Source organism: Lepidochelys olivacea, assembly GCF_965140295.1.
Source record: "Lepidochelys olivacea isolate rLepOli2 genome assembly, chromosome: 11".
Taxonomy (NCBI): Eukaryota; Metazoa; Chordata; order Testudines; family Cheloniidae; genus Lepidochelys; species Lepidochelys olivacea.
The window spans coordinates 12,752,524-12,770,952 of record NC_140421.1 but is presented as its reverse complement, the minus strand read 5'-3'; the positions used below and the strand labels follow the sequence as shown (position 1 = coordinate 12,770,952).

Here is an 18,429-nt window from a genome sequence, read left to right as displayed (position 1 = left end):
TTTTGTGTCTTCAAAATAAACCCAAGTGACTGTAGTAGATAAAAGAAGAGTTTATTCAGAGACCTGGAATGAAAATACTTTGTCCTAACATAATGCCTTCCATGCAAAGATCTCAAAGTATTTTTTCCTCAACTGGTTGTGTCTGTCTGGACTGCAAGATGTGAAGCACTCTGTGTTTGTTAGTAACAATAGCAGCTCCCTGCAGTCTATAAAAGGGCAAGACTTCTTCAGTCTTCATAGTCCAAGTCATTGGCTGTGACATTTTCTTGGTTCTCAAGGAGAAAATCCCTTGCATTGATTGCAGCATCACAGAATGAATTGGGATGATGAGGTGCTACATATATAATCAGAGAGAGAGAGAAAAACAGATTCTAACAGACGTATCCATCTAAATACCAATAACATTGTGTGGGTGGAGACTTTGATAAAATGTAGGTCTGATTTCTCAAAAGCTCAGGAGACTGGGCCATATGATGCTTGCTAAATTTGCATATGCAACTATCATGATTTCATGTGCAAATAAGGAATTTGTGTTCACAACTGACCCGTTATACCCAATTTCTGTACATAGGTATGGACATTATATATACAAATTAATTATGGAGCTGTGCACAGTTTTGACTCTAACCCTGGATTTCTGAATATTTGTTAACCTTTGCCAGATCATTACATTGTTCTTTAAATAGAATAGACAAGAACGGCTGCTCCAGTTATAACTCCTTCCCGCTGCACAGAAACCAGAGTGAGCAATAATGAAGAAAATTACCACTAACTGCTGGTGACGCTAATATTATTGCAAATCTTCTCTTTTATACTTGTGGCTTCTTTTAGAAGGAGGTGTCCACAAAAAAATAAACATTTTGGTTAGTGGGTGACATTTCCTGCATCTAAATGCAGGATAAACAGGTGAAGTTAGAGCTGGCTCCAGTTCAGATTGAAAATGCTTTGTTACAACCAGTAATGCAAACAAGATATTTAACCCGCACGTATCTTCCCAGGGACGTCCGTATACCTATCAGGAGACTGAAACACTCCACAGTTAGGCTTTAGCTTATTTTTTAGGCAATGCAACACATGGTGACGTGGTGTAGCTATTTGTCGTCCCTCCTCTCCCCACAAACCATGTGGAGAGTTTTTAAAATAGAAATAGACATTGCTGTGGGGATCTATATTGTGCAGCTTGCTAAGATTAAATTTCTGTTTGATCCCTGTGCTCCTTTCACCTGGATCATATGATATTTTTAACCTCCCTCACCAAGCTAGAATGACGCTTATGGTATTTCAGGATGCAAGAACCCAGAGGGCTTTGGCAATTTCACAATTTTTAGCTCTAGGTGTTCTCACTAAACTGTTTAAAACTGAAACCTGCAATACTGTTTCAAAGGCATAAAAACAAACATCTTTTTCACCTCCACTGGAATGAAACCCAAAGTGCAGATCTGCCTGATAAAGGAACTATGTATAAACTGCACCTTCTTCTTAACAAATCTGGCCCCTGTGTGAATTCAGAATCACTTAATTCGGGACAAAAATAGGTTTGTGCTCCTATTAGCTGTGTTCACCCTACAATACCATGAGAGAGTGAGAGCTAGAGGCTGTTCTGGCTCATGCTGCAGCAAAAGAATTGTTAACTAGGATCCCGTTGCAAGGTCAGGTTCTGCCCTGTGTTACACCTACGAGGCTACAGTGAAGGCAGTGGGATTGAATAGGTGTAGGTGAGGGCTGCATTTGGCCTGTGGTATCTTCATTACTGGTGATGATGAAGAACATGAGAACATAGGACTGGAAGGGACCTCCTGGGTCATTGAGTTCAGTCCTCTGCTATTCATAGATTCATAGATACTAAGGTCAGAAGGGACCATTATGATCATCTAGTCCGACCTCCTGCACAATGCAGGCTGCAGAATCTCACCCACCCACTCCTGCAAAAAACCTCTCACCTATGTCTGAGCGATTGAAGTCCTCATGGTTTAAAGACTTCAAGGAGCAGAGAATCCTCCAGCAAGTGACCCGTGCCCCATGCTACAGAGGAAGGCGAAAAACCTCCAGGGCCTCTTCGAATCTGCCCTGGAGGAAAATTCCTTCCCGATCCCAAATATGGCGATCAGCTAAACCCTGAGCTTATGGGCAAGATTCACCAGCCAGATACCCAGGAAAGAATTTTCTATAGTAACTCAGATCCCACCCCATCTAACATCCCATCACAGGCCATTAGGCCTATGTCAAGGTTCCTTCCCCACTCTGAACTCTAGGGTACAGATGTGGGGACCTGCATGAAAACCTCCTAAGCTTACTTTTACCAGCTTAGGTTAAAACTTCCCCAAGGTACAAACTATTTTACCCTTTGCCCTTGGACTTCCACTGCAACCACCAAACGTTTATCCAGGTTTATTTTATTAGGAAAGCGTTGTTTGGAAATGTTTTTCCCCCCAAAATCCTCCTAACCCTTGCACCCCACTTCATGGACAAGGTTTGGTAAAAAGCCTCACCAATTTGCATAGGTGACCACAGACCCAAACCCTTGGATCTTAAGAACAATGAAAAAAACATTCAGTTCTTGAAAAGAAGAATTTTAATAGAAGGAACAGTAAAAAAGTATCACCTCTGTAAAATCAGGATGGTAAATACCTTACAGGATAATTTGATTCAAAACATAGAGAATCCCTCAAGGCAAAACCTTAAGTTACAAAAAAGACACACAGACAGGAATATCCATTCCATTCAGCACAGCTTATTTTCTCAGCCATTCAAAGAAATCATAATCTAATGCATATCTAGCTAGATTACTTACTAAGTTCTAAGACTCCATTCCTGTGCTGTCCCCGGCAAAAGCATCACACAGACAGGCAGAGAGAGATTTGTTTTCTCCCCACCCCCCGCAGCTTTTGAAAGTATCTTGTCTCCTCATTGGTCATTTTGGTCAGGTGCCAGCGTGGTTATCCTAGCTTCTTAACCCTTTACAGGTGAAAGGGTCTTTTCTCTGGCCAGGAAGGATTTTAAAGGTGTTTACCCTTCCCTTTATATTTATGACAGCCTATTTACCATGAAGATCAATTAATTACCAAAATCATGTTATCCCATCATACCATCTCCTCCATAAATTTATCGAGTTTAATCTTAAAGCCAGATAGGTCTTTTGCCCCCACTGCTTCCCTTGGAAGGCTATTCCAAAACTTCACTCCTCTGATGGTTAGAAACCTTCGTCTATTTTCAAGTCTAAACTTCCGAATGACCAGTTTATATCCATTTGTTCTTGTGTCCACATTGGTACTGATCTTAAATAATTCCTCTCCCTCTCCGGTATTTATCCCTCTGATATATTTATAGAGAGCAATCATATCTCCCCTCAACCTTCTTTTAGTTAGGCTAAACAAGCCAAGCTCCTTGAGTCTCCTTTCATAAGACAGGTTTTCCATTCCTCGGATCATCCTAGTAGCCCTTCTCTGTACCTGTTCCAGTTTGAATTCATCTTTCTTAAACGTGGGAGACCAGAACTGCACACAGTATTCCAGGTGAGGTCTTACCAGTGCCTTGTATAACGGTACTAAAACCTCCTTATCTGTACTGGAAATACCTCTCCTGATGCATCGCAAGACCGCATTAGCTTTTTTCATGGCCACATCACATTGGCGGCTCATAGTCATCCTATGATCAACCAGTACGCCAAAGTCCTTCTCCTCCTCCGTTACTTCTAATTGATGCATCCCCAGCTTATAACTAAAATTCTTGTTATTAATCCCTAAATGTATAACCTTACACTTCTCACTATTAAATTTCATCCTATTACTATTACTCCAGTTTACAAGGTCATCCAAATCTTCCTGTATGATTTCCCGGTCCTTCTCTAAATTGGCAATACCTCCCAGCTTTGTATCATCCGCAAACTTTATTAGCACACTCCCACTTTTTGTGCCGAGGTCATTAATAATAAGATTGGTCCCAAAACTGATCCCTGAGGAACTCCACTGGTAACCTCCCTCCAGCCTGACAGTTCACCTTTCAGTAGGACCCGCTGTAGTCTCCCTGTTAACTAATTCCTTATCCACTTTTCAATTTTCATATTGATCCCCATCTTTTCCAATTTAATAATTCCCCATGTGGCATGGTATCAAATGCCTTATTGAAATCTAGGTAAATTAGATCCACTGCATTTCCTTTGTGTAAAAAATCTGTTACTTTCTCAAAAAAGGAGATCAGGTTGGTTTGGCACGATCTACCTTTTGTAAAAAGCATGTTGTATTTTGTCCCATTTACCATTGACCTCAATGTGCTTAACTACTTTCTCCTTCAAATTGTTTCCAAGACCTTGCATACTACAAATGTCAAACTAACAGGCCTGTAGTTACCCTGATCACTTTTTTTCCTTTCTTAAAAATAGGAACTATGTTAGCAATTCTCCAGTCATATGGTACAACCCCTGAGTTTACAGATTCATTAAAAATTCTTGCTAATGGGCTTGCAATTTCATGTGCCAATTCCTTTAATATTCTTGGATGAAGATTATCTGGGCCCACCCAATTTAGTCCCATTAAGCTGTTCGAGTTTCGCTTCTACCTCAGATATGGTAATATCTACCTCCATATCCTCATTCCCATTTGTCATGTTACTATTATCCCTAAGATCCTCTTTAGCCTTATTTAAAGACTGAGGCAAAGGCAACTGAAGGCAATCCGGTCATATAATCCTATTCATAAATTTATAAAGATCCATCTTGAAACTGGTTAGATGAACAAGCCAGAAAGATCCCATCTGGACTTTCAGATCCTAGATTATGTTTCAGGGCTGGAAATTAGAAAAACAAAACAAAGCCTCTTTTGAGCACATTGGACACAGAGTCACTCAGACAATAAACAGGACCATTCAAAGCCAGTTTTTACCCTCTGTCTTCAGATAGAATCATAGATCTGTCGGACAGGAAGGGACCTTGAGAGGTCATCTAGTCCAGTCCCCTGCACTCATGGCAGGACTAAGCATTATTATATCTAGACCATCTCTGACAGGTGTCTAACCTGCTCTTAAAAATCTCCAATGACAGAGATTCCACAACCTCCCTAGGCAGTTTATTCCAGTGCTTAACTACCCTGACAGGAAGTTTTTCCTAATGTCCAACCTAAACTGCCTTTGCAGCAAATTAAGCCCATTGCTTCTTGTCCTGTCCTCAGAGGTTAAGGAGAACAATGTTTCTCCCTCCTCCTTGTAACAGCTTTTTATGTTCTTGAAAACTGTTATCATGTCCCCGCTCAGTCTTCTCTTCTCCAGACTAAACAAACACAATTTTTTCAATCTTTCCTCTTAGGACATATTTTCTAGGCCTTTAATCATTTTTGTTGTCTTCTCTGGACTTTCTCCAATTTGTCCACATCTTTCCTGAAATGTGATGCCCAGAACTGGACACAATACTCCAGTTGAGGCCTAATCAGCACGGAGTAGAGCAGAAAAATTACTTCTCATGTCTTGCTTATTCCTGCTTATACATTCCAGAATGATGTTTGCTTTTTTTGCAGCAGTGTTGCACTGTTGACTCATATTTAGCTTGTGATCTACTAGGACCCCCAGATCCCTTTACACAGTACTCCTTCCTAGGCAGTCATTTCCCATGTTGTAGGTGTGCAACTGATTGTTCCTTACTAAGTGGAGTACTTTGCATTTGTCTTTATTCAATTTCATCCTATTTACTTCAGACCATTTCTCCAGTTTGTCCAGATCATTTTGAATTTTAATCCCATCCTCCAAAGCACTTGCAACCCATCCCAGCTTGGTATTGTCTGCAAACTTTATAAGTGTACTCTGTATGCCATTATCTAAAGCACCGGTGAAGATATTGAACAGAATTGGATCCAGAACTGATTTCTGCAGGAACCTACCTCATATGCCATTCCAGCTTGATTGTGAACCACTGATAACTACTCTCTGCGAATAGTTTTCAAACCAGTTATGCACCCACCTTATAGTAGCTCCATCTAGGTTGTATTTCCCAAATTTGTTTGAGGTCATGCGAGACCGCTTCAAAAGCCTTACTAAGGTCAAGATATACACCTCTACCCCGAAATAACGCTGTCCTCAGGAGCCAAAGAATCTTACTGCGTTATAGGTGAAACCATGTTATATCGAACTTGCTTTGATTCCCCGGAGCGCGCAGCGCCCCCCCCCCCCACTGCTTTACCACGTTATATCTGAATTTGTGTTTATATTGGGTCGCATTATATCGGGGTAGAAGTGTACCACAACAACCGCTTCCCCCCCCATTCACAAGGCTTGTTACCCTGTCAAAGAAAGCTATTCGGTTGGTTTGACACAATTTGTTCTTGACAAATCCATGCTGACTGTTACTCATCATCTTATTATCTTCTAGATGTTTGCAAATTGATTGCTTAATTATTTGCACCATTATCTTTTATGGTACTGAAGTTAAGATGTCTGGTCTGTAATTCCCCGGGTTGTTGTTATTTCAAGTAGAATCTTGCTTTTAAGTTCTGAAAAGTTTTTTGAATTCTAGAACCCGTGAAGTTCTAAAAGTCTCTTTATTTGTTAATTATTTGTATTACAATAGCATCTAGAGGCCTCAATTAACATCAGGGCCCCTCTGCACTAGGCAGTATACATACATATGGGAAAAGACAGTCCCTGCCCTGAAAAGTGTACAGTCTAAATAGACAAGTGCACCAAAGAGTTGGAAAGGGAAACAAAGGAGAGGTGATTTGCCCAAGGTCGCATGGCAGAGCTTGGACCCCAAGTCTCCTGTATCTCAAGTCACTACCCCTCCCACTGAACCATTCTGCCATTTGATGTTTCAGAAGCTACAATTTAAGCTCCCGATTCGGTCTTTTATTTATTTATTTTTTAAATGTCTCTACATTCCTCTTTAGGTTTCCTTTGAGGTGTCTGTCGAAGCTCGGAGCTGCCCTGCCGAAAACACCTCGCACACTTTCACCATAAAGCCAGCTGGGTTCCGGGACACTCTGGAGGTGGAGGTTGCTTACAACTGCACTTGTGGATGTACGAAGCGGATGGAACGGAACAGCAGCAAGTGCAGTGGGAATGGGACTTACACATGTGGATTATGTGAATGTAACTCAGGCTATTTGGGATCCAAGTGTGAATGCGAAGAGGGAGAGAACGGGAACATGTATCAGAACATGTGCCGGGAGGCTGAAGGCAAACCTGTCTGCAGTGGCAGGGGGGAATGCAGCTGCAACCAGTGCGTCTGCTACAAGAGTGAGTTTGGAAGGATCTATGGATTATTCTGTGAATGCAATGACTTCTCCTGTGCCAGATACAAGGGTGTCCTCTGTTCAGGTGAGTATGTGTCCCTCTTTTTATTTCTCTTCATTCAAAAGCTGTTACTGTCCACTGACTCTCCTATGCTTGCTTGGCTGAGAAATGATATTAGATCACTCCAGCATGCTTCGTATGCTGGTACTTGCAAATTGCCATGTGTTCTTTCCATGTTGAGATTTGTGCTCTTCCTTCAACACAGGGTTGGCAATTTCCCAGGAAAAAACAGTTTAGGACATGGTGCTGGTAAATACCGGCTTAAATCCAGTTTAAACTGGGCAAAATAATTGCATCACTGTCCAGTGAGTTCAACAAGCATAGAATGAATCTTTTCAGAACTGAGGAATTAGCTCGGTCTGTCCACTACCTCAAAATTGGCCTCTTACTACAGTATGCTGCACTGCCAAATGGCCCTGGACCGGTAAACCCTGCATGCCTCTTATTGCTTAATGCTTCAAGCCTACAACTCTGCATTATTGTCCATTTCATATCATCAAATATTTTCGACTTTCACTTATATAGTAATGAAAACTGAGATATGAGTCATGACATGTATAACTTTCTTGAGAAAATACCAAACCAAAATGTATACAGACATTCATATGGTCAGTATTATAACTACATATGTTAGTATTCTATGTACTGCAGTTTTACTTTTTATTTGGACCGCCCTAAATTAATCTCTGAATCTACTGTCTTATGTAACCACAATTTGAATATGTATCTAAAACTAAGTGTAATGTGGTGTGTATTAACAAAACAGTTTTTAAAATAGAAGATGCCTTAAACTGGGACTAAGTAGTTTTTCCGGGGGCAGTAATATAGCTGGTAAAAACGACCTCTGGTAAGTATCATGCCATCTCTGCTTTTAGGTTTGTTTAAAAAATGAGATCTAGAAAGAAACTCTCACTGTGATAATGAATAGAATGCATGTTGTCTATGAGAATTGGCCTTTCATTGGCACTGGCAAAGAGTGTAGAACGAGCTGTACTCTCCAAATTGGGACGTTCTCCAAGATCCCTGGGGAATGAGAAGTCTGGGTTGGTTGAGCTGGGTCGGTTTTGATTGGCCATCTGTTGTTGGTTTTGCATCTTTGATTAGCTGAGCCTTCTCCTTATTACTCCGGAGGGTTAGCAGAAGCCATTTTGTCTTACTTTCTTGGGAAACGAGTGTGGGCACAGACACTAATGTGTGTAGATCTTACTCCCCTCAGGGCAGGGGTGCTGGAACAATTTTTATAGTTGGGGTGCTGAAAGCAATTGAACCAAACTGTAAACTCTGTATATAATGGAAACCACTTCAAGTCAGGGGGTGCTGCAGCACCTATGCCTCAGGGTGATCCTTGGGGCAGCACATTAGCCAGTCTCCCCAACTCCAACATTCCTGTGCACTATAGAGAGATTTTGCCCAGCTGCACATACAAGGAGAAGAAGCTTCCTACATCCCCTTTTTCCTGCCTCTCCGGCTCAGCCTTCTGTCTTTGAAATGCTCTGTCCCCTTCATGATTGCAATCAGCAACCACTTCTATTCTGTGCATGTCTACACCCAGTTCTTGCAGACAGTGAATCACACCTGGTGTGAGAGATTCAGTTAGGCACAGGGTGAGAGATCTCACCTCCCTGAGGGCCTGGCTTTTCTCATCTCTTCCTGTCTCTCTTTTCATTGTCCTTAGCTGAGGAGCTTGAATTGCTAATTATATCCTCAGCTGGGCCAAATGAGGACCTTCCACGGTGCACAGAGCGATGAGTCAGCCTTAGGCTACTCTCACCCTGTCACAGAAACATTCTGCTTATAGACCTTTGCTCTCCTTCTGGAATTCTTTAGTTAAAACCCTTAACTTGCAGGGAGAAGCAGCTTATATAGATCTCTCTGTGTATTGTTGTTAACTTTATGACTTTTAAAAAATCTGTAAGACTTCATGCCACTCAGCTGACTACGGACTACTATGTGTGCAGTGGCCTCTTCATCCTAAAGGATCCCCCAGGACTTTACAGACTGTATCATATACATTTGGGGGCATGGCATCCTCCACTGAAATGCAGCTACCTCTGGGTCAGAACACAGCTGCTACTGAATAGAACAAAACAACGCAGAGAGACTCATTTAGTCCCCTGTGTAGCCTGCCTCAGGGATCTTACCAGCTGCAACTGGGAAGATGAATACAGTATCCAGTCAAAACTGAAGTGGGAGTTTTAAATAGGAAGAATATAATTGTCCAAACTTAAGAGTCTTGCCAATTCTCATGATTTTGTTATAAGACTCACGATAATTATTGTTTTCCTTAAAGCCCCAGCTTCTGGAGTCAAGCAGATATGTGCTGATTTGAGCCTTACTTTTTTTTTTTTTTTAAGAATAAAGTTTCTTGCCCTCATGGCTGTGGAAAAAGCTTCAAAATGTGACCCCAGTCCACTCTAAAGATTCAAAAAGCAGAAGGCAAATAAAAAGAACACACAATCTATTATTTTACATGAAACATCATGATTTTAAAGCCAACCTCATGATCTTTGGTGAACCTGACTCATGATCTTTGAACATTTGGGGTTGGCCATACTGCAGAGAAGCTGGTCAGGATGCTGCAGCTCATGTTCTTTTCCTGCCCGCTCCCTCCCCAAAAAAGTGTGTGGGGAGGGGGATCTTGGTTCACATGGCCATGCCTCTTTGCCGCCTCTAAAAGATAGCACCTGTCCTCCATAGAATCATGCTGGGGCTTTTCTCCATTAATGATGTATGTTCCAGTCACCGGCACCGCATAAGCCTATAATGCAAAGTGTTGCCATACTTTATTTATTTTTAGGCTATGCTAATGCTATTCTGGGTCTTCTACAGCGCACAGAGCTTCCCTGATCTTGCTCAGCTGTAGAGCTAGGACTCCCTTGCTAAACCAGACTTGCTAGCTATAACGTCTTTACGCTGCTGGTTTTGACTAAGGTTGCGATTTAAAGGCTGAGTGGGAAGTGTATAGTCTCTTGAGCAGCTTTCTCAGATCGGAGCGTGAAAGCTGGCTTTGAGTTCTTCCATGTGGTGTCTGTTTTATTCCTGTGGCAGGATCCAATACTATTGGCAGGCTAAGAATATTCAAGGCACGCAGCTGATGTTGTGGTTTGCAAATAAATTTGGTGCCTCTAAAATGGACTCTGCCCCATATTCTGCTCAGTCACCTTTGGGGATCTTGGATTTGTCTGGGTTTTTAACTCACATAGCAATACCTTTGTATGTCTAACCACTGAATTATCGGGATAGCTCAGCACTTTACTCTGTTCAGACCATCACTGTTGTTTGGATCTTTTTAGCAATTTGTTGGATTGCAAAATATGCTGTATAGTGTTAGACTCAAAGTACTCTGTCGATGTAGTTTAGGAAAGAGAAGGTCAAGACAATGGTTCCCAAACTTTTTACTAAGGTGACCCATCCACTTCATTTTTCTTTTTTGGGGGACCCACCATTACCTATATATTGTGCATGTGTGTGTAACTACTGTTTGCTATTTTTTTTATTCTAACACCACAAAACACAAAATGATGTGCTTTCCGCGGTGCTAGCACTCCAGCCCAAGTCCTCTTCTCAGCAACCTTCAGTGCCCTTGTTCTCACTTTCCCAGCCTCTGTGGATAGAGAGCTCCGATGCCGGCTACTCCCCTGTAGTTTGAGGTCATCACTCCTTAAAGTGCGAGTAGAAGACAGGCTATAACAAAACACCAGAAAACACAGAACAGCCCTCCAGGCTCTCTCTGTCCTAGAGAGAATTAGCTGGTCAAAGATCCTTTGATGTTTGAGAGGCCTAACTGAAACCCAGCTCCCCACTCCAGGCATTGCAACCTACCACACAGGGTCTCAGCACCACTCAGGATTGGCCCAGCTGCCCCTCTCTCATGATGAAGGGGTGGCTGGGCCAAACCTGCGTAGAGCTGTAACATGCCAGGTCGCAACACCACTCACTCATATTTGGCCCAACCGCTCCTCCGTCATGATGGAGGGGCAGCTGGGTCAATACCCCTTCCTGCAAGTGGCTCTGGTGGGCAGGAGCACTCCTAAAGCATGTACAGTGTGAGAAGTGACATGGGAGGGTCAGTGACAGGTGACTTGCCTAGACATTTACTGCAACCCACTGGTGGGTTAAGACCCACCGTTTGGGAAACACTGGGTTAAGTGGTGACTCGGTTAAAGTTTGTAAATACCTAACTGAGGAACAAATATTTAATAATGGGCTCTTTAGTCTAGCAGACAAAGTTATAACAAGATCCAGTGGCAAGAAGTTGAAGCCAGACAAATTCAGACTGGAAATAAGGTGTACATTTTTAACAGTAAGGGGAGTTAACCAAGGGAAAAATTTACCAAGGGTTGTGGTGAATTTTCCATTACTGGCAATTCTTAAGTTAAGAGTGGATGTTTTTCTAAAACTCTTGCTCCAGTTTAAACAGGAATTATTTTGGAGAAGTTCTCTGCCCTGCGTTGTACAGGAAGTCATACTAGATCAGGGGCAGACAAACTTTTTGGCTTGAGGGCCCCATCAGGTTTCCAAAATTGAATGGAGGGCTGGTTAGGGGAGGCTGGATCTCCCCAAACAGCCAGGCGTGGCCCGGCCCCTGCCTCCTATCTGACCCTCCCCCCACTTCTCACCCCCTGCTCCCTTTCCCCTGACCACCCCTGGACTCCCCACCCCTGACTGCCCCCTGCCGCCCCATCCAACCCCCCCTCTCATTCCTGGATGAGTTATATGGAGGTTGGATGGGACCCACTCTAAAGGGAAACAAGAATGTCACTACTCTAGATGTAGAACTGGAACATCATAGGCCAGCTTGTCTCATGTGTCTGAATATATGTCCCACACTAAACAAGGTGGCACTCGTGATTACCCAAGATATTATGCCTATTCCTGTAAATAGCCATACCATTGAGAGGCAGTTCAGTACTGTGTATCCCTGAAGAATGGCTGTGGAAAATAATTCACTGGCATTATGATGCACTATAACTGTTGACAAAGATTGCTTCCAGCTCTTTACAAACCAGTGACATTGTTCCACTGTTTCCTAAATCCAAGAATAGCTGTTTTAAACCACAGTTGAATGATTCCTGGACAGGAGGCATAGAATGCTTTATATAACTTCCACCGTCCCCAAAACACAAGAGACAAACAAACAACATTTCACTGGAAGTCTGTTTTTTTTCCCTTTGAAAAATGAATCCGTTGATTATTGAAATGAGGAATGAACCACTCCTAGGCTAAACAGAAGTTGCTGTTTCGTAAATCTGCTGATGAGACAACTGCCACTGGATGCTGAAAATAGACAAGCTTTCTGAATACAGCACAGTGGTGCACATCATGCTGGGAAATGCACAACTCTGATTTCTGATCTGTAACATTTGGATCACTATGTCGGGGAGGAAAAAGAACATTCCTATGGTTTTTTAAATAGTCATGATAATCTGTTATTTGCAGTGTCTACTGTATTTTAGTAGTAGCTTTATAGAAAGTCACTTCAAGCTCATGCTGTTTAATCAGTTCCTTGCTATCCCGTGCTCCCGGTCTGTTTGTTGTAGCTTCCTGTTGTCTGTAACCTTATACATAGTTTGTAAACCCTTCAGGACTAGGACCATCTCTTTTGTTATGTTTGTACAGTGTCTAGCACAACAGGGAAGAGCCTCTAACCACAAATGCAGTATAAATAAAGAATAATAATGTTGATGTAAACTCTAAATTACTTCTCCCGCTACCTGACATGGAACTTACTCGTATGAGGAATTAGTGGGCCTGTGGGATCAGGAATTTATAGTCTATCCTGCCCTTTTAAAAAAGTCGAGCGGACTGTGTGGTTTATCAAGCATTTTGCAAATATTAATTAATCCTTGCGACACCCTCCTAATTATTATAACTATTAAATGTATAGTAACAGTTTTACAGGTTGATAACCAGAGGCACAAAGAAGTTAAATGATGTATCTGAGGATCGAACCAGGAATCCTGACTTCTACTTCTGTGTCTGTGTGCTAACCACTAGACCACACTGCCTCTCAAGAGCAGATGCTATGTGAGAAGATACCATATGAGTATGTGGGAATAAAGCACCATGGGTAAAATATGCAAAATCCCTTAAAGGTCCATTTTCAATAGTGACTTAGGAATCCAAGTTAGCAGATTACATGTGTATTTAGCTACTAACGGGCTAGCTTTGTGTATGATGCAGCAATAGCCACCTACCCAAGGACTTGATCCTTAGAGGTGCTGAGAATCAGCAAATCCTTTGCAGTCTTGGCAATATTTTGTTTTGAGTTTTTTTATTTTATTAAAAAGAGAAGAACTGGAAGTGACCAATACATTTTAAACCAGGTAAAGCAAATTTTTTGTTTTTAAGCAAACTCTTTGATTAGACATCTAACTCCCAGATGCTATAATTCAATTTCTGGTGCCCTAACCCCTGGCTCCATGATGATATTTGTTAACCCGGACCTTCCAGGAGATCCAACAGGAAGGTGCACTGCTTAGGTTGGAATGGTATCCCAGTTATCCCTGGTACCTTGGTTAGGCAATAGAGAGGGGAAGGTGTTTGCCAAACTCTGCAATACCAGCTCTTGGCACTGATATTGTGGGTGGCACTTCTCCCCTGGAGCAGGCACTGTGAGACCAGCATTGAGGCCTGCTATCATGCTAATTACCACAATCCTAGATACTTCCTATAGACTTATTCATCCATAGTGGTGTGGGTGGTTGTTATAGTATTGAGGTTGCACTAGGAGCCCCGGTCATACATCAAGACCCCATTGTGCTAAGCACTGTACAAACAACAAAAAGTTCCCTGTTCTAAAGACCTTACAATCCAAGTACCATAGTGCAATTCCAATCATTTTAGTGAAGTTAGAACAGGGATAAATTTGGTCCACTGGGTCAAAACCAAATCTGCATTCGATTACAAATCAGAGTCTGCGATGTCAAACATGCCGTTATACATTTTCCAGTGCAGGGCTCCCTCTTAGAAAGGCTTCTTAATTATCCTGGATATAATCTGCCAAACTCCTACTCCCAACTCCAATGACATCTCTTGATAAGCATTTTTGTAGACCTTGCCTTCCCTGCTAACAAGGGTGTGTCTTTTACCTCAAGATAACTGATGTCTGCATGTGAGCTTTCCTGAGAAAAAACACAGTGAAGGCAAGGCACTGTGGGTTGACTGTGAGATAAATTAGGCGAGCTCAATCCTAGGCGGGGGTATAGGGCTGACCTCACCACGAGCTTGTTTACACTGCCACTTTTGTTGGTATAATATGTCGCGGAGGGATATGAAAAAACCACACCCCTGAGCAACATGAGATACATCAACAGAAGCAACGGTGTGGACAGCGCTATGTCAGGGCGGGGGGAGAGCTTGTCCCACCAACATAGCTACCACCACTCATGGAGGTGGTTTTATTACGTCGACGGGAGAGCTCTCTCCTGTCAGCGTACAGCAGCTATGTGATGAAGTGGGACTGTTCTTAATGTTTTTTCTGAATATTGTGGGGGTGCCTCAGTTTCCCTATGCAGTTCTTAAGTATCTAGGTGGTGGGATAAGGATGTATGATCATTGCAGAGCCCTAGAGGGCAGGTATGTGCAGGGGTCTGGACACAGAGAATGGCCAACACCCTGTTTCCTGGCCACTGATGGCCTGGCCCTTCCCCCCTGCAAGGTGATAGCTAAAGGGTTGAAAACAAAGAGATCAGGTGGCCTCCTGGCCCGGGAAAGGGACAAAGCCCAGAGGAGGAGGGGCGAGAGAGAGTTTCAGTTTGGGGCTGGCTGGGGACATGGAGTGAAGTGCAGATGTGGTTGTCTGGCTCACTTCCCCCCAAAATGGACCTGGCTGAGGGGTCCTGTTCTCTGTACCTACAAGCTCTGTTTTAGACCATGTTCATGTCATCTAATAAACCTCTGTTTTACTGGCTGGCTAAGAGTTACGTCTGACTGTGAAGTTGGGGTGAAGGACCCTCTGGCTTTCCCAGGACCCCGCCTGGGCGGACTCGCTGTGGGAAGTGCACAGAGGGGCAGAGGATGCTGAATGCTCTGAGGTCAGACCCAGGAAGGTGGAAGCTGTGTGAGCTGTTTTCCCTGCAGACAGTCAGCTCACAGAGATGAAACTTCACCAGAGTCCTGCCAGGCTTCGTAGGGAGCAGTCCCAGAGCATCGCCCGGGGACTCCATGACAGGCTACGTGGGCAATCTTACAGGGGTGCAGCTCTGTCGGTACAGCTGTGCCACTGTAAGTTCCCTAGTTGTAGACAAACCCTTAGATTACTTCACAATAAACCTAGAGTGCTTTGTCTTCACTGTGTTTTAAGCCCAGGCTAGCTTATGCACATTAGTTACCCTGAGGTAAAAAAGCATGGCATTTTTAGCAGCGAAAACATAAGCGGTACCAAGCTCTGACATTCCAGATAATTGGCTTCCATTAATACAGACAGGACGGCAGTTCATCTGCCCTATGTTCACAACTCTTCGCTAAAGCAGAATGAACCTTCAGACCAGCAGTCCTCAACCAGGAGTCGGGGGTCAACTGGGGAGCCGCGAGCAGGTTTCAGGGGTTCCACCAAAATAAACCAGAGAGCAGGCCCAGCATTAGACTCACTGGGGCCCAGGGCAGAAAGCCAAATGCCAAGCTCTGCTGCCCGGGACTGAAGCTGAAGCCCAAGCAATTTAGCTTCGCAGGGCCCCCTGTGGCATGGGCCCTGGGCAGTTGCTCTGCTTGCTACCCCTTGGCTTTTAATCTACTGAAAAACAGTTGTGGCACAGGTGCGGGTGCGGGGTGGGGAGCTCAGAAAGAAAAAGATTGAGAACTCCTGCTTCAGACTGTTTTTACCTAAATATTTTAAACATGGGTGTGTAAAGCTAAGCACTTGCACTGAAAGTGAGTCACCTAAATAACAAATGTGTTCATTCCTGACAGCTCTGGGTATCCAATACCTCTGAAAATGAGGCCACTTTTGCTGAGGGACCTAATGTTAGTTTGATCATTAAGTTTCAAAATTTCAGCCTAGAATTCTGGTAGGCTTAAAAAGGAATCATCGCCACTGTAAACATTTTATGTAATAACTTACAGGGTGTGGATTATGAGTTTGGGATTTTTGAGGGGAAAGCAAGAGAGCTTGTTTATACTTTGTGTCTGATGACTCTGATGTTTGGGAGCTTTCCAAAGCAAATTGAAGGCATGTCAGAACGGGACACTGCGCCCTGTGGATGAAAGAGGCATTCATAAGGGAATGACGCCTAAACCACACTTTTAATGTTTTTGTCATGTCAACATTTTTCTCCCCTTTTTTGTTCTTGCAAAAGAGTATAAGCAAAGTCCTAAGGTTAATGCAGTGCATTGAATGGAAAACCTGGAGATAACTGGGAAAGACAAAAAGGCTACTAGAGACATGGGTGTAGAAGTTAAAAATAGGCTTTTGATTTGGACAGAATATTGTTTAAAGTATGCCGAAATGTTATGATTTTGCGGTGGCTGCAGATGCCATGCTATAAAGATGAATCATGCAGCTGTGGAGTAAAATGTGCACGGTCTCTTTAATTGCTGCTACTGGAGTTCATATGTAGCCTATACTTTCACATTATGTGTAATTCTGCAGCAGTTACAGGAGGTTGAAGACAGAGTGCTGAGCAGGAGCACCCAAATGATATGAAATCTTTTGAGGCTCAGTTGAGAGTCACTGTACTGTCATTCCTAAACTGTCAGAAGACTATTGAGCAATCCCTTGGCGCCAGCTGTTTGGTTAGAGATCACAGCCCAAATCATTAGCAGCAGTTCGAAGGCTCCTGATGTGCCATTCAAACAGTGGTTGCTTATGGTGGTTATAAGGACTAGGGGGAAGGGAGGGCAGTTGGGGCAGGTTGAACTCAAAACACTCTCTGGATCAGATGTTCATTTATTAGGGAGGTTTATAGTACTGTGGGTTTCTCTAGATCTCTCGCTCTCCTGCCCTGAGCTGCAGAACCGCAAATGGCAGCAGGAGCAATGGGAAATGTGGGTTGCAAAGTGGAGATGAGGAGCTAGTTTTAGATCACTGTTGGGGTAGTATATGCTTGGAAGATGCTTTCCTTACTGATTCCTCCTCTAATAGCACCTCTCTTCTCCCCTTCTTCATCATGCAAGCCTGCTGGTTGATTCAGATAGGGTTCCTCTTGAAGGCTATAGCATAGGAGCTGACATCATAGAGCAGACTAAAGGTCCATCTAGTCCAGTGTCCTGTCTCTGACAGTGGCCGGCACCAAAGGCCTCAGAGGAAGGTGCAAGGAACCCTACAGTAGCAGTTATGAGATAATCTACCTCCAGGGACAGTTTCTTCCTTACTCCAAATAGTGAGAGGTTGGCTTCTGCTATTCAAAACATAAGGCTTTATATCCATTTCAGAACTCTGGGGATTTTTGTAATGGTTATTATCATCATCACTCTAGCTAGTCTTGTTTCCCTTATAAATGCCCAGCCCTTTTTTGAATCTTTATTAACACTTTGTTGCAATGAGTTCCACAAACTAATCATGCGCTGTATGAAAACTTATTTCCTTTCCCCACTTTTAAAATGTACTTTTAATTCAGTTGAGCTTCAGACATTAATTGCTCTAAAGAAAAATGTTATGAGAATTTTTTTTAGGGATGAAAAAAACACCTACATTGAAAATGGCGACAGCAACTTGTGTTAAGGTAGAAAAAGTACAGTCCAGACAGGACCGAATTGGTTGTGGAATCTGAATTTACTAAACCAAGCATTGCAGTGTTACTTTGTGAAGATCATATACAAAGATAGCTGGTTCCTTCTGTATGGAGAAATATAAAAGCAGCATATAGAAAGTTCCTGTTCTCCTTCATCTGTCTTACATTTTTGTTCAACAAATAAAGATGCAGTACGCTAGATCTGACTTAGGGAAAGTTTCCATTTTTGGAGATCTTGGAATGAACTCTAGCACACTCTAAATTCTGCAGTGCTTTTAAAAATTACCTCTTTTTATTTTTATGTTCTTAATGTATTCATGTTGGATGTATGGATAAATGTGAGAGCAAACCAGTGGCCAAAAAACTTCTAACTTCTCCTGCATGCTAATGTAATATCATGTGGCCTCGTGGATAAAATACATGTCTTTATATTTTAAAAGTATGGAGTTGAGTTCCTGTTAAGACAGCAAGTCTTATACTGTGGTCT

General features: G+C 42.7%; 1 protein-coding gene across 1 annotated transcript in view; it reads left to right on the top strand.

The window, feature by feature from the left end:
• The window catches only part of ITGB5 (integrin subunit beta 5), a 112,009-nt gene that overhangs the window by 60,635 nt on the left and 32,945 nt on the right, over window positions 1-18,429 (top strand). The window contains exon 10 of the mRNA XM_084643553.1: window positions 6,867-7,296. Coding sequence (XP_084499679.1) covers window positions 6,867-7,296 — 430 coding nt within the window. The remainder of the gene's footprint in view (window positions 1-6,866; window positions 7,297-18,429) is intronic.